The sequence below is a fragment of the Anas platyrhynchos genome, chromosome 2 (assembly GCF_047663525.1).
Source record: "Anas platyrhynchos isolate ZD024472 breed Pekin duck chromosome 2, IASCAAS_PekinDuck_T2T, whole genome shotgun sequence".
NCBI lineage: Eukaryota > Metazoa > Chordata > Aves > Anseriformes > Anatidae > Anas > Anas platyrhynchos.
The window spans coordinates 50,570,444-50,587,512 of NC_092588.1; the positions used below are offsets into that span (position 1 = coordinate 50,570,444).

General features: G+C 44.7%; 1 protein-coding gene across 10 annotated transcripts in view; it reads right to left on the bottom strand.

The window, feature by feature from the left end:
• Positions 1-4,056: 4,056 nt before the first annotated feature.
• The window catches only part of MTCL1 (microtubule crosslinking factor 1), a 104,400-nt gene continuing 91,387 nt past the window's right edge, over positions 4,057-17,069 (bottom strand). For 7 of the 10 annotated variants that reach the window (XM_072034716.1, XM_072034713.1, XM_072034719.1 and 4 more), the window contains 3 exons: positions 14,853-14,884; positions 11,973-13,533; positions 4,057-5,316 (listed from right to left, as the gene is read on the bottom strand). In XM_072034716.1, the coding sequence (XP_071890817.1) occupies positions 5,107-5,316; positions 11,973-13,533; positions 14,853-14,884 (1,803 nt within the window). In that variant the 3' untranslated portion in view covers positions 4,057-5,106. Of the gene's footprint in view, positions 5,317-8,356; positions 8,415-11,972; positions 13,534-14,852; positions 14,885-17,069 lie in introns of all 10 variants that reach the window. The other 3 variants (XM_072034718.1, XM_072034720.1, XM_072034721.1) reach the window with 1 other exon arrangement.

Genomic DNA, 17,069 nt, shown 5'->3' on the forward strand with positions numbered 1-17,069 from the left:
ATGGCCTTCATTGTTCTTCCTCTCATTCATATATGCAAAGTGGATTTTTTTTTCTCCTGTCCTACTAATACAATGTGCAGAAAATCTAGCAAAGAACAACACAACACATGACTTCTCTAAGATGAAGTCAGGAACGACAGCCCTATTTTAAAGGCACACAGTCTGGATCCATAGGCAGAGGCCTGTGATGAAAGCTCCCATGTGTCTAAGTTACTTAAGACTCTTACACGAGAAGGAAATCAATGAGAATTATGTTCTTAATTGCCTAAGCATTGCCATAGCATTACTGAGAATAGCATTGCAGTTCTTGGTAGCCAAAATATATGGATGTATATAATATATGGATGTATATAATATATGGAGTAAACTATGTGGATGACTCCTCTCCTCTGTAACACCAGTGGCAACTTTTTCAGCAACCCAGAATTGTGCCCTGCTGCTTGTTATTGCAGGATCTGGTATTTTGGAGCCACTTTGTTTCCAACCAAACCCATCAGGAAGACGTGCCCGCTGAGCAATGCCTTTGGGATGAGCCTGTCCACGTGCCCTTTCCTCTCTCTTCTGCAGCTTGATGCAGAGGGATCACAGCAGGGGAGAGAGGCAGGAGGAGGATGGGGAGAGTACCAGGGTCCATGGCAGTTTCTGTGTATACCTAATCTAAAGTCTTATTGTAGGGATTAAAACATCCAATTACGGTATTAAAAAAAAATAAATCAAAGGATTTAACAAGACAAACCAAAATTTACTGTTGTTGGCATTTAATAGGATTCACATTGCGTAGCCTAGCAGCACTTTTCCCTTTCAGTGCAGTATCCGCTTACGCTGCTCAACCAGACTTACTGCCACCAAGAGACATATAAAACTTAGTACCCAAACTGCATTTTTTCTTCTCATCCAGATATCCATATACCTGCAGCTGCTGAGAACACTGGGTTTTATTTATTTATTTTCCGTGACCTTATCTCCTCAGATCTCAGCCTGTCACCCCCAACACCAGCTTGAGGACGCAGGTGGCCTTTGTCCAGCTGAGCGCCGGGGGGCATTTCTGCCACCCACCCCTTGACCTCCTGCAGCTCCAACCTACAGCTGATGGCTGCAGACCAGGGGGCTCTGAGGAGGTGCTTCAGGTCTGTGCAGCCCCAGCCCTAGCAAGCACTCTCAGGATTTCTCTCACCGGTTTCTGCTGGGATGCCAATATTGGCTGGAGCCTCCAGAAGGTATTTGTACACCAGAAAAACAGAAAAAAAAAAAAAAAAAAAAAAAGAAGTCACCCTGAGCCACATATGGTGATATTTTTTAATTCTAGAAACATCTATAGCAGGGCAGTAATCTCTCTCTCACTCTGACCTGAAGGCAGTGTGTCTCATCCTCCTGCAAGATGGATAAGAAGATGATAAACAGGGACGGGAAGCAGACTTTGCTCAAAGCCATTAAGCCTCTGCAGAAAGCAGGCTGGGCTATGTGGAGACTGAAGACATTAGCTGTCATTTCATATGAAAATTATATGTACTCAGTGGCTTAATAGTACTCTGGCAGGTTGCAGTGATTTACATCAAAGGAAGTCAAAACAGGCGAACAGGGAGCAAACAAGAGATGCTGGTGCCTCCAAAGAGAGCACAAGGGAGCTCGATGGCTCCAGATACTCAAGAAAGGGGGAAGACGAATGCCTTGGGGTACCCTGTGCGCACGGGGGGTTCCTCTGCACAGAGGGAAGGAGTGATGGGGAAGGATGGTCCAAGCCCAAGCTACAGCTCCCCCAGATGCCAGCTGGCCTGGGAGGGATGCTGTGGATCGCAGTCCTCTCCGGGTCCCTGGCTGTGTTGCAGGACCAGGTGATATCCCAAGGCCATCAGCTCCGGCGCCACAAACCCCTGGGTGAAATCCAGCTATATCTCTTTCAGCCTCATCAGGCGAAGCTATGGCAGAGGCATTCACATCCCCTTAAACTAATTTGTGTGGCAATCTTCAAGGCTTCTCCTGCCCTGATTATTCATGAGGTAATAATTCAGCTACCCCACAGACACTGAGTGAGCCACAGACCTTCTGAAAAGGCTTTCTATTTTATCTCAGAAGCTTTTAAAATAACCTCAGATGGACTATAGGCCCATTATTTATTTTATGATTTATGTTAGTAATTATGGAATGTGATGGAGTAATGGGAGGGGGAAAAAGTCCCCCAACCCCACCAGCTGCAACAGCGGAAGATAAAAGCCCTGGTGTTTCCAAAGAGCCAGTAGAAACATGATATTTTTGATGTCGCTGTTTTTGCTAATTAGACTAGAAAGGAACTTATGTTTAATTAATGTGATTCTTTTTAAGATCATCCACAGAATTTCTATTTGTGCTAAACCTCCTCCCTGCTATGTGCTGTCGAGCTCTTGCTTCAGCAATCCCTGCTCTTTCATAAGCAGTTTACCTGTCAGGCCACAGGCAGCTGCTTATCCGCATATCCCTTCCTATTTCGGGATGGCCAGCAGCTAATTCTCCAGGCTGGGGTATTCTTGATTTGAAAGGCAAATGCCATTTCCTGGTATCAAAGCTACAAATCAGCCACCTGAATTTTCTTCTACATCATTAAAAAAAATTACAGCTGTCAAGAAGCAGAACAGCAATTCTACTGGCTGGTGACTAGCACTGCTCCTTCATTTGCAACTTTAACTTGCTTCATCTAGGAGAAACAGCTTTTAAGGAAGCAGTAAGCCCTCCCCCTCTGTCTTCAAAGCTGCTCCCAGTAATTAAGATTTCGAAAAAAAAACAAACAACGATCTTTCATTTGTGGCTTAAGCCTTCTTTAATAACCATTGCGACTCTTCTTTGACCTTCTAAAACAGTTCTTGTGCATGCTTCTTCTTCCCCTCCCAAGACGAAACTCTGGCATCATTTCAGCAAAGTGTTGCAGCTAGAAGATTTTCAAACATTAGAAAAATAAGTAGGGTGACTTCCACGTACGATTTTAAGGTCCATACCTGGGGAAGGGTCAACCTAATGCTGATTAAAAATGCTAACAGTGAGGCTTTGAGACATCTGTGAAGGGAATTAGCATGTGATATGACCACTGCTGCTCAAGAGCAGCACTGGACACTGCTTGTTTTGGCTGGGGCACCAGGGCCATTAGACAATAGGACTTTTCAGTCACTGCCTGTCTTGGTAAGGGGCATTTTTCATAATGATGACCCTGTGGTGGACATCTCAACATTGGCTTAATAGTCACTTAATGTCCTAACTGATGTGGGAAAAATAAGACCTCAACCAGCTGCTATTTGGGAGCTGACCCAAGAGCTAGGGAGTTTGTTCTCATCCAGCAGTTGGATTACGGTTCCTAGAAAGCCAGCCACAAGGCAGCGGGACAGGACGCGAGGGACTTATCACTCGACAGAGCTAACCAGGAAGGCTTCTAGGGATCCCAGATGGTGCTCTTAAATAAACGAGCCGAAGAAAGCCTCAACAAGGGAAATCAAGCGGGAAGAGCCACTTCAGCCGAGGGATAACAACTCAGAGCATTTCTGGGGCTCCCAGAGAAAGCGTGTGGCCAGACAGATGGTACCAGGCAAAACGGATCGGGAGGCCTCCACGCCTTGGGAGGACACAAATTCTCAGCTGCATTCGGTTCTCAATGTTAGCCACCAGTTTTATGCAGGCCCTTGGTCTTATCAGTCTCTGTGCACGATGCAGATGAGACATAAGCCTGGATTAAGACTGGGTATTTCATATTTTTGACATCATGTTCAGCTTGCTTTTTCTTATTCACACAAACAACTGAAAACAACAAGACATACCTCCTCAGAGGGACTGAAAAGGTAAGTCCTGCTCTCTGTGTGAGCAAGCTGTGTTGCAGAATTCAGTGAGGAAATTAAAAAAAACCTCCCATGGCCTGCTCCAGTACGTACATGAGTCTGTGGAGCACAGCCTAACATTTGGCTTTGCCATGGTTTATTTCCTATAAAGAAGCATTCTTTTTTCCCTTATGAATACAGGCAGAGTTTGAGGGCTCCTTCCCCCAGTTACATGAGCCTGGGAAGTACCATCAGAAATAAACATCATTAAGCACTCGAGCAGTTTGTAAATACTGAGGGTTTTATTTCCACTTCACATGGTCTCCAACAGACTCTTAAACAAGACCAGTTACAAGTCAGTATGCCCAGAGTTCTCAAGGGTTTTCCCCAAAACAAAAGATTTCAGTAAACGCTGTACATAGCCAGTTGAACTGCTAACAATAATTTAAAAACTCGTTTTGTATAGTCAATGCAAGAATACCAACAATAAAAGTACAGTACAGGTAAATTCACAACAATATTACAGTGGAACAGGTTGACTCACATTTATGTGATGGTAGAAGTACAGTAGCAGTATGTACATGCACTAAAGTGCGAGGACCCAGAGGCATGCAAGTCAAGTATCGTAGGTGTATTTTACAGCTAACTCCGTAAGACTTTCTGAGGCTTTTTTTTTTTTCTCTCTTTTTTTTTTTTACACTTTTACTTGTGTTTACCTGTATTCCCCTCCATCTCAGTTAACACAACTCTAGTGAACTAGCTTAATGGCTTTCTTCACTACTTAAAAGGTATTGCTTCAGACAGTTGAAGCATCTTTAAGAACCTTACGTTTAAAAACTGATAAACGCTGACATTAAAATAGAATAAAATTAACTTAAGACCCTAGTTTTACATGAAAAACAAAAACAAAACCAAAAACGACCCCCAGAACCCCAAACCGAAATCAAAAATGTAACAGTGCAAATATAACCGAAAGGCAGTCAGTATTTGGAGAGAGCGCGAGCACGTATTCAAATTCCCTTAAAACTTAATTTACAATTTATTTTAAATCTTAACTTTATATCATTTTTACCTTTTTTTTTTTTTTTTTTTGTTAATATACTGTGTGTAGAAAAGATGGAGACAAAAATAGTTTTCTCAGCTATGAAAAAAAAAAAAAAGAAAAAATTAAGTTATTACAGGCACATTAACTGTTTCATTCCAGAAACACCTCTGTTTCACAGGTCGGACATTCAGCAGCTGCGTTTGAGAACATTCTTTGACCTCCACAACGGGACCTCCCCTTCGGGCCGCCGGGCGAAGGCCGCTCGGGGTGCCTTTGGCCCGTGGCCGTTCATGCCGGCGGGCCTCCCTGGCCCGGGGTCTCTGCTGGCGGCTCCTTGCCTCCGCTCTCCTCCGAGGAAGTCAGGTCTCCGGTTGACTGCGACTGTGAGGCAGTAGGGGAATGTGAAGCCCATCGGGACGGTGGGCGCCGGTTCGCTGGTCTCTCTGGCCGGGAGAAGCAGGGTTCGAGGGACGGGGCTAGTGCAGAACAAGGCAGTTCCTTGGCAGCCAAGAGAGCAAAACAGAGGTTAGTGACTTGTATTAGAGGCCGTCTGGCTGAGCAAAGAATTAAAAATTTAAAAAAAAATCAAGCTAAAGCTAAGCATTTGTCTCATTACAGGACAAAAGCAAGCAGTGAACATCTTTCTGTGTGTGGGCTCCGGACACCTGCATGTATGTCCATGATTTATGGAACAGACAAGGAGAGAATGAAAGGAAGAGGTCTGGGATGAGCTGAAGCAGCTGACAAACTTCCATTTGCTAACTATCCTTGTGCTAGAAAGAGAAGAGCTGAAAAAATACATTTGCATGATAATTCAGGGAAATCCATTATTCACTGCATTGATTTAAGTGCTGGCCAGGCATTTGGAAGAGAGGTCAAGATCAACCACTGGCTCCTTTCGTCTGCTTCAGAGTGCAGACTGACTTTCAGGAAAGACTCGTTAGCAGAAGAATAATGACTACAGCACTAGTTATGACCTTCAGCTGGATTAAAGATTCAGATTTCAGTTTTACCTCCAGATTTCAACTTCTGGAACATCACTCCTTACTTCTAGCTGCTTTTGCTTGAATTACAGGAATCAGCGATAATGTGCATTAAAGATGGCATTCACCAAAATGGAGGAAAACTGAACTTTTATTTCTCTACTGGTTTTCCACTGTTCGGGCTTGGTAGCCTGCCTATGCTACCAGAAACCATCTGCACTTGTGATTTTTCACCCTGGCACTAGGTTGATAATTGCTTCTAGTATTTATGGACTTTGCTCATCGCACAGCTAGACTTCCTGCCTCGCTCTGTATGCTTGCTACATCAAGACAAATGACTGGGGGAGCGAGTCTGTCTTGTAGTGCCAAAGCAAAAATTCTGGATTTCTCTGCACACTTCAGAGTTTATAAAAGCAAATCAGAGGAGTTTGTCAACCTAGAGAACTGCATACACTGAGCAGTCACTGGAGAGTTAAGTAAAAACCTTTCTCAAAATCAGAACACAAGCTGGTTATAAATGGAGAGAGAGATCATAAGCGATACAATGCATAAGACAAGCTCTGGCATGGTAAACCACCGGGAAACAAAGGGAGCAGTAAAACAACACAGTAGGAAGCAACATAGTCAGTGCAGAGTTTCAGACGGAGAAAGGGAATGGGGAATATTGGGTTAGGTAACATGATATGATGGGCAGTGAACAAACACGGTGATATGCCGCCGAACGTCTCGGTTGGACTGGGATGTTACATGACAGAAAGACCAGAGCAGTGGTACTGGAAACGGAGCTTGTGCATGCAAGTGTGCTTTGGAGAGAGCACCAGAGGTGAAGAAGCCTCTCTGAAGGGCGAGACCTCGGAGCCTTCAGGCAGTGCACAACCAGCTGGTGCTCAGCAGCTGCCCTCCACCAGGACAGAGCACCACGCCAGGACAGAGCACCACCAGGGCTCATCTGCCCTCATGGGTGGGCGCAGAAGCTGGGTGGAAGCTTTGGGGCCTACATGTGGGCCTCTGCGCATCCTCGCCCCCGTCCCGGCCCCTCGCTGTGAGCCCTCGACCCCCAAAACACAAATCGGTGCTAATGAGCAGATCGACTCCGTGTCCTCACTTCACCTGATCCCGCCGAGCCTGGGGGACATACGGGCTGTGAAAGCTGCCACTCAAGATTTGTTCAGGGAAATCCATACGGACAGCAATACTTAAAGGCAGCACAGCGTGGTGAGGGGAGGCTGTGTGATTTGTGGGCTTTGCCTTAGACTCTTTCTGAGCAGTAGCTTAAAGTGGTATCTTTATAGGGCTGCTTGCTTCTGGCTGCCTCACCCTAGTTTCACAGGAGTAAATGGGAGTCAGCACTGTGATAAAATTCATTTGCACTGCTAACTTCCAGTTGAAAAGAGTCTCTACAGCACTGAATCACAGAATGGTTTGGGTTGGAAGGGACCTTAGGGATCGCCTTGCTCCAGCCCCCCTGCCATGGGCAGGGACACCTCCCACCAGAACAGGCTGCACAAAGGCCCATCCAGCCTGGCCTTGAGCACTTCCAGGGATGGGGCAGAACCACAGATGTTGGCCAACTTGTCCAGAAAGGCAGGACTAAGCTCATCCCAGTCTTATCAGTGCTTTGTTTGCCAGGGCAGAGAAGGGACCGGCAGCCCAGCCTCGTAGGCACTGTGTTGGACGCTGAGCGGGTTACCCACCTGCGGATGTCGGCTTTCTCAGAGTGTGTTAAGGAGAGCAAGCCATTAAAAGCAAACTGTCGGGAATGGTTTCTGAAATCCCAAATGTCCTCCCTTACCATATGCGGCTGCCATAGCTAGAAATGTTTGGAAAAACCGACATCCTGTGGGTAATTTACTGTGATGGCTGCCTGGGGGCTGGGTGGAGAGGCAGCACTTTTTAGCCTGGATGTGGGAAAGGAGGTTTCAGCTTTAGTCTCTAGCTGCTTCCTAGGCCAGGCTGCCAGCCGCTGTGGCTATGCCTGTATTAATAGATACACAAACCAGGCTGTTTTCTGGCTCTGAGGCTGAGTGCATGGTCACAGCTCCCTCCTTCCACTGCAGCAGTCCCAGACAGCTGGCTCTGGCCACAGTGGGGTTGGGAGCAGCTTTATGGTGAAACGTGACCATCAGCCACAGGCTGGTGCTCAAGCCCCTTCCCCAGCCCTTTCCAGCCTCTGCTATGGAGAAGGCATGAGGGAAAACAGCCTGGGGCAGCCAGAAGCCCTGCACAGTAGCGATCCAAAATATAATGCTTCTGTTACGTTTTGGGATAATTGGGTGTTCTTGAATTTTGCTTTTTTTTTTTTTTTAAAAAAAAAAGATTTAACCAAAAACCCAACCACACGCATTTTGAGTTGTGTGACCTCTCTGGAGACCACGCATGCTCACAACCCGTGAGGGAACAGCTCGGGCTCCTACCCTGAGGGCTTCCTGACCATTGCATACAAAGGACTACCTGGGGATGCAAGGAGACGTGGTCGTTTTATTTCCCTTCATTAACCCACGCATTCGAAGTGACCGCTTTCGGAAAGCTCTGGAAACAAGGTAGAAAGGACTTACAGCAGTGAGGCAGGCAGGGTTAGAGTCCCCAGGGGGCAGTTAATAAGACAGTTTGGTTCTGGACAGAACAGACAGAAAAGAGAAAGAAAGCAAGTAGGTTGGAAAGAACTGTTTTAATCTTTTTTTTTTTTTTTAAAGTGAAGATTTCATGCCAGCAAGGAAGAAGTCTCCAGATGTTACTACCCATTCAGATCATGTTACCGCTGTGTCAGAGGGAAACTAATAATAAAAGATAAGCCACCAGCAGCAGAAGATTCAGAAAGGAAGGAAGCAAACAAACCAACCCTTCACAATCCTAGCACAGTCTCAGAAGGACATAGCATTAAACAATCCAAACATTTCTATTCAGCAGAGAAAGACATCCGTTATCCTTTGCCAACCGTGATTAAGGCTGTGGAAAAACAATGTTACTGTGAAAGAGGAAAAAAACATTTTTTTATTTTTATTTTTTTCCCCTTCGTTTGACTTCAAGAGATAATTTCTGCTTAGGAAATCTCTAACAAGAAAAAAACACACTGATATTTATGTCTCTCAGAAGCCCACCTGAAGGTTTCATGAAAACTCTTTGCCTTACCCCTCTTTCTTCTTCCTACTTAACAGTGACTCTTGCAGGGAGACTCAAACCACAGCAAAAGCCCTTTACTCCTGGCATCCCCTTCCCTTCCTTGCAACATTCCCCCTCCAACCCTGAATAGTTCAGCTGCAAACGTGCGGCTGCTGCTCTGCCCTGAGGAGCAGAGGACGCCGCAGCTGCCCTCTGCGCAGGTCCGTGAGGATGGTCCTCTGGCAGCGCTGTCTTCAGAAGTGGGGCTGAGCCCTCTGTCCGGGACAGTTGTGTAACCTCTGGGATTGACACCCTTGCTAGTTAGAGAAGAGCACTCACACTGCTTTTACGTTGCTAGTTAGGTAAAGTTAATCTGCATTTTTCAATGGTAATATTTGTAAATCCCATGATATGCAAGTAAGATAGTGGTTTAGTGCATCAGCAGAATAAGAGACTTCTAGGCTGCGTTGGGTGGATATGAATTTACTTGTAAGCAGCTCTGGGCAAGTTAGAAAATACAGAGTTATTACTACTATGTATGCATATACACTCACACGCACACATACATATGTACGTGAATATATAAATATATATATGAACTAGATTTCATATGGCAGCAGTAATATAAAAGTAAATTGCATAACTGAAGCATCCAGAAGCTCAAATTAAAGAAAAGCCACCAACAGGTGCTCCACACAAGTTTAAAAGTCATTAATATACCATGCTATGCCTGCAGAAAATAAAAGAAGGCGTTCCGTGGTAAGAAGGTCACTTGTCTTGGCCAGAAGCAAACAGGTGATGGGGAAGCAAGAGCAGGGATCTGCAGGAGGGTGGCAAGGGCAGTGCTGACATTGATGCTGCCCCGAGCACAGCCTTGCCTCCTGCTAGATCATCATTTGTTGTTCTGCTGTGCCTTGCTTTGTACAAAATGTGCTAAGTGCAGTTTTGGAAAATTGTAATTTGTGCGGCCAGGATAATTCATAAGTAACCTAAGGCATTTGCAGAGTCTAAATATATTTGTGGCTTTGTTTTCAACAGCGAACCCACATTTCATTAAGAACATCTTGTAGAGCTCACATAAGAAAAGCAAAGCCCATCATGCGAATGTTGCCCACCAATTTCCTTCTCAATGCACCTGTGCATCTAGACAGCAGCCTTAACAACTGGGCAAGAGCTACAGGGAAGAGCTAGTCTTAGCTCTGAGGCTTGGAACTCAAAAAATTAGGCAAAAGATGCTGAGAATTCATGAAGAGAGGCAATTTTCTGCTGGGCTGATGGTCAATGAGTTTTTACTAAACAGCATTGACGTAGATCTCTCCATGCATCAAACTCAGGTACTGTCGCCAGCTCAATTTTGCCAGCAGCAATTTGTGAAGGTGTGGGATGACATCCGTTTACTCATACTTGAAATCTGCTGAGACATTTAAAAGATGCAGGAGGAAATCAAGAATTTTCAGCGGTGCCTTGAAGGCAAAGCTGAGTTGAACCCGTAAGAGTACAACACATACTTTCTAATACAGAATGGTAGTACATGCCCAGTATTGCAAACTAAGGACAAAATACAGAGATGGCTAGACAGAGTGAAACAAATGAGGCTGCCTTCCACTTTAATTCATTCTGAGGTTTGTGCACAAAGCCCACTTTCATTCACTGTTTTTTATCATGTGCATGTGGTTTCTTTTTTATATGTGCAAACTCCCTTATTTACATCTGTTTAAACAGCTTATAGGGAATATATCCTCAGCTTTGGATGCTCTGTTAGGCAAAAAATGATTGTGTCCTCTCAACAGCACCTACAAAAGAGGAACAGATCATGCCCATTGCGAACAAGCTGCTAGCGCAAGGCAAACTGCAGAACAAAAGCCTCAGTGCTCAGGTTCCCACAAATCCTTCAACACAAATGTGACGAAGGAAATGGGTTTTGTACATTCCCTTGAGGCTATGAGGCAAGAGTGGTAGGAGCAAACTGAGGCAGCATGTCTGGGGCACATGGGGGTCAAGGAGGAGCAGCTGCCTGGTGGCTGGGACCCCCTGCAACACCAGGATGCTAAATGGACAGCACGGGGCTGAGGGGCTGGGGGGTCTCCTACCCCAGCCCTGGGGAACACCACCGACCAGCAGGCTGCATGCCATTTCTGTGCTGTGCCAGGACAGCAGGCACCGGTAAGTGCTGGGAGTAACTCGGCTTCTCCAGGCCTTCTCAGGGCAACGCTCTCTCAGGCACAGAGGTTCACCAGAAACAGGCTTAGACACTGGTAACTGGAAGAGCTTTTGTCCACCATTACAACCCGTTTATGGTTGCTTGCTGTAGCACGTTACTGTAAATGAAGATCTGACCCCTGGTGCCTGGGCACACCTGCTGAGACAGATGATGACCATTACACTTTTGACAGTGCAGCAAAATATCAATAAAGAGTTCTTAAGCACTAAATAGGGTAGTAGGATAGTGCTTAGGCTATCCGATTATCTTTTTGTTTCTTTCCTTGCTTTTTTTTTTTTTTTTTTTTTTTTTGTGAGGCACCAACAGTCAATACCAAATTTCATGCCATTTAATCACATTTGCAAACCACAGCCAAACTTACTCAGATACATCCAGAAAAGGTATGCTGAAGGCCCTGAAGTTTAGGTTCAGGGTATTTATTGTAGTGACTAATTTTCACACAAACTTGCCATCACCCACTCTTGTGTAGGAGAAAGAGCCTACCTTTCCATCCAGCATAAAAGAGACATTTACTCAGACCTAGAGTCCCTAGAACATCTGTTAGGTGTGGTGTGTTTTGTAACAAAAACCTTTATCCCAGTCTTTCAGGGGAGAACCATCTTTATCCTGTAAAGGACAAAGCTCTTCTGATGCTTTCAAGCCCGATAAGCTGTCAGGATAGAAACTCAATTCTTTAATCAGTTCTTCAGTGACTAATCCAATAGTTTCATGACTGGGACTCGCTGGTGGTACCACAACAGGACTAGGATATTTTTTGTAAACACTCAGTAGGACTGTAAGACATCTCATAATGCATTTGTTCAAAGAAGAGTGCATTTAGCTATAGGAGGAAAAACAAACAAACTCATTACCTCTATGGACCCTGGATCTACTTTGACAATTTCTCCTGTGCTGTTGTCATTGCTAAGATTTGGTGGGCTGTGGGAAGGTAGCCTTCTCTCTTCTTTTAAGGCATGCTCCAAGAGTTTCTTATTCAAGATCCTGGCAGCATTTTCTGTAAGTGTATACCCTGGAGGAGCAGATAAGTCCTGCCTGATACTCGTCACCTCAGTCCCATCTTCCTTTTGTGTCTCTGTACCCAAACGGAGAGGACTGGGTGACCTGCCACGGGCATTTGTACATGGCTCCTGCACCGGGCCCAGTTCAGGTCTGGGTTCTGCTGACCTGGATCGGCTGCTAGACCTGGGGCATTTTTGGAAGGTCTCATGAAAGATGGGGCTATGGTCAATAATGTTGAACAAACTGGAGAGGCCATCGTTGATAGTGGTATGGACAGGACTCTCCCTTGTAGTAGTTGATCTAGCCCAAGCGGACTCACTGAATCCTTTCTGAGGTGTGCCAGGCAAAGTCCGGTTATTTGGCTGGTCTGATTTGGGAAGGATTTTTCTCTGCAGCTTTGGGGAGCCGTATTTGGGGGAACAGCATGTGCGTTCAAACTTAGCCTGCACTTTTTCAATGACAGGGGTCACTTGCCTGCTTCTTAGGCTTCTGGATGGTGAGGAGACAGGCGTGGACCCCCCCTTTGGTGTCAGACACTTGTGTGGACTGCTGGTGATACTGCGCAGGGTTTCTGTCTGCAAGCCAACACTGATGGTCTGGGTGGTCTGCGTCCCTGTTGTTCTCATACCATTGGTTTGACACGCGGTGTCCTTAAACTGAGGCTCTGCTGAATTAGAGTTGGAGCGTATTGCGTTCCGGACAGAGAAAGCTACCTCCTTCATATCGTCACTCATGTTTTTGGACATCTCCAAGCTGTGCAAGGGTGAGGCAAAGCCCACGGTAGTGCAAATAGGACGTTCAATGGGATGAAGACCACTCTCCAGAAAATCCTTATGATGTTTGGCCAGGTCACAAGACCATCTTCCAAACATATCCGAGGAAGCACCTTTTGTCTCAGCAACGTTCCCCATAGCTTTGGTCATAGAAAACAAAAAGTCTGGCTCAACCTGGCTTTTCCCCTCACTTCCAGCTATCACTGAATTATCAAACCTACGGACCACTGGTGGGCTGTGAAAGACCCGAACTCCCATTTTTTCGGTGACACCGTGACTCCTCATTGGCTGCTTCTGGCAGTGCTCCGGGCTGGTCATGGTGTTGGTGGTCATGGTGACACTGGTGGTGAGGTACCATGAGGAGGCCTGGAAGGGATCTGAAGCCGGATCGTTCCCGGCTTTCCCAGTTTCTGTCCTTTCTGCCCACCCTTCTGCAGGCTTCTCGGTGGCCCCAACGTGATTTCTAGTGCTACTGTAATCCCAGGTCTTGTTGAACTCCTCGATGTACTTCAGATCATCAGGAGACAAGGGAGGGGTTATGTCGTCTTTGCTGCTGGAGGAAGGCAAGTTTTTTTCTGGTAGAAATGGAGAAATGTCCATCAAGCGCTGGAATTCGGACATGGAAGAAACGGACATGGCCCTGCAGAGAGGAACACAAGAATGTCAGTCACAGCCTTGGAAGCTCTCACAGAACTACCACTTTCAGCAGAAAACTAACTCAGAAAACTCAACTTCTATCTGCTTATATATAAAACCGTTTTAGCCCTCTTGTTTTTTAAATAGCTGGGAAATGTAAGCATTCCTGATGTGTCATTAAAAGTACCAAATGGTTTATTAATGGCTCTTAATTTACTGCGTTCTCATGGGTTACTGCTGGGCAAACGTCTGAAATATGCAGCAGTAGGATGCATTTCAGAAATATATTATTCACAGAAAATGAGTCTTTGTGACAATATGAGGCACACTTTTCAAAGTACAGAGTATTTCTGGCTTGCTGTGAAATCAGCAAGTCTACCCCCACTCCTGAGATTGCTTGGGCTGCACAGCTGGTGTCCCACAGTGGTGTGGGACCTCCAGCCTAGAGTTTGTTACATTTAACTGGCCTGGTGAGTTGAGCTCATGTTATACTTCAACAAAAGGGAGTCTCTATGTGATAATGCTGGATTCTTGGCTTTCCCACACTTTGCTAGTTTGTACAAATCACAGACATTCAGCTGAGTCACCCTACTGCTTCGCTATAAGAAAAATCAACACAGAACCTTTCTGCGTGGCACTACTTAAAAATGTAAATGAGTATAGTTATGAGAGTCTGCTCAATGAGGTCTCCAAAGCTGGATGAGGATTCAGTAAGTGGTGATTTTCATACAGCAGTATTCTGGAGGATACAGTAAAATCACACTGTGAGATTTTAATCAAGAGCACCAGCTGCAGAACTAGAGTGAAAGAGAATCTCCTATTCAGATGCTCTAGTTTGCATCTGGAGACAATCTCAGAGAGCATGGGCTGGATCCCTTTGGGATGAACATGCTTTCCAGAAACACAGTAAAAGCACTCTAGGGTTAGGTGGGCATTCAAGCCCACGGGATCAGACCAGAACTAGTGCAACGTAAAGCACCTCGAACATGTAGGAGCGTGACGGGTCCTCAGCACCAACTACATGTATTTTTCTCTACATATTGATGCCTACAGGCCTGTACTACTTGCCAACACAGACACAATTTCGTGCACTCTCAGAGAGTTTGATCTTTGTGCATCGCAGCAGAATGTGGCCCACGTTAATCAGAGTAGAACAGAAGCATATTGAGACAAATTAATCCCTGGGTAAATCCATTAATCTGGATTGCAGGCTGATTAGGAGGTAGCACAGCTATGCCTAGGGTCTGTGGTTTGGGCACAAGAGAGCCGGGACTCCGGTGGCTGAATATTTGCTGTTTTTTTTTTCCTGTAAGTTTTATTCACCTTTGAAGATTTCCTTTATGTGTTTCTTCCTCCTGAAGAAAAACAGAAACAAACAGTCATTTCTGAACCTGTTTGTGGCTTTAACTTGTGGGTGTTTTGTCATTCACTTGCAGGTAGTTCCACCAGGTATGTCTGTCTTTAAAAAGCATCTTGCTCCTTGATAAGAAATCTTAAATTGCCTGTGGGAATACTCTTTCTTTTGCACGTAGGCGGCAAAGTGGTCAATCCCATTAGGACAACAGCCTGCACAGGGTAAAAGCCTTTATGCCAAATCTAGGATAGCCTTTAACTTGTACATGTGGAAAAAAAAACATTCGCAGCTCACTTCCATTTGTGATTGCCAAAACCAGCACACCCCTGCAATCACAAATGGAAGTAAGCTGCAACTGGATTTTTTCCACAAGTACAATGTATTGTTTTGGACTACATATTTGTGAGTGAATTCATTCCATGGAGTTAATCTGCTTTATGTCAGAGGCCTAGCTGTGCTGAAATAAGAGATAAAAAGCTGGTCTTTTGACATAAGATTTCATTGTATGTTCTCTAGGAACTAACAAATGGCACCAGTTGAAACTCATTAAGCTAGCTTTATTAAATGTGTGGGAAGACTATTACTTGTTTCATAAGGGGAATACCTACGGTTTGCTAATGGCATTAAGATGTTTTTATGGCAATTGCTTCCCTGTGACAATCCCATAATTAGTTGTTGTGTGTGTGTTTTTTTAACAGACACATCTGAAGCAACTGCTCTGCGGTCACTGTTTTTACCGTTTATATTTCTCATAAAATAGGAAATATAAAATATGATCAGGAACCAAAAGAGTATTAGTACCTATTATTGTTATTCAAGCTCATGAAATCATGTACATTAGCAACACCAAAGTGTATTTCACATTATGATTATTCAAAAAGAGCACTGTTTCACTTGGCAAGTGCCTTTCTGGTATTTATCGAGAGTCAGGGAAAAAATAGGAGTTTTAATCTGGTGTAAATCTGTTGGCTTCAGTGGAGAGATTATAGAGTACATTTGACCTAACTGAATGGAGAATCAGGCTGAAGGCTGGATTGACTTTACTACAATTAGTACCACAAAGAAAATACAGTGGCGAGGAATAGTCAGCAGGCTGCAATTGCCTCTGTGCATCCTCAGTAAATCTATTCATTAAACTCTAATCAGTTTTGCTTGAATAAACCTAGTGAGGCGAAATGACTTTGTACGCATTTCACCAAAGCATGCTCTGAAGGGAAGAAGCTGTGCAAATATAACCAAGGACCTAATTTTGCTGCCAATGCTTTTGTCAATGGCGGCAATGTCTGAAAATGGAAAGCATCTAGAGAGATCTCCATTCTTAACTACAAGACTGAATTTTAAGTAAAGAAAACAGCAATCAGAATTAAACATAAAACATAGATCCCTGACAATGCTATCTGATAGAATCCACGTATTTCACTGAGCACTTGAATGTGTATGAAATAAACAGCTGAGAAACAATAAACACAGAATCCCACATTGCTCCCTATACATTTAGGACACTGGAAAGAGGAAAGTCTATCTGGAGCATGCATGTACCTCCATCTACCTAAAATGTAAGAACTGCAGCCACATTCCTTGCCTTTCTTATTTTTTTTCTCTCCTTTACCCAAATAATCTGATTTCCCAGTCCTGTAGCTAATGAACAATGTTATCTCTGAAAGAAATGCTTGGGTCAAGTTTTCACAGGCTTGCATGTTCAAGCCAAGGCACACTGATGAAACTTTGTCACACCTACAGGGAGTTTGAGATCTGACTTGCTGACAGACTTTTTTCCAAAGTGGCCAAATTTTCAAGCCTGAGTACACAGGCACATCTTAGACTGTAAAGTCTCTGCTTCTCTATTAGCTATAATGTGCCCACCCAAGCAGACCTGTCGTGCTCAAAGCACAGGCCAAATGTCTAACCCATGTGCACAGATCTGAATTTTCAGTCCAGAAGGAAATACTCCAAACTTGCACTTGGTAAACAGCATGCAGCATGCTGCCCGCTTGGTAATTTTAACTTCCAGAGCTCTCACAATGCATCTTGTTCTGTAACAACCCCAAACAAAACAGACCCAGGTAAACTAAGTGTGTTGTACAGATTTTAGCAGCACACAGACTACATTCACTATGGTCAACAGCATCTTTTAGCACTGTGTTTTGGATCTTTGTATCCTTATGGTGTATGCTTTGCTGATGAAG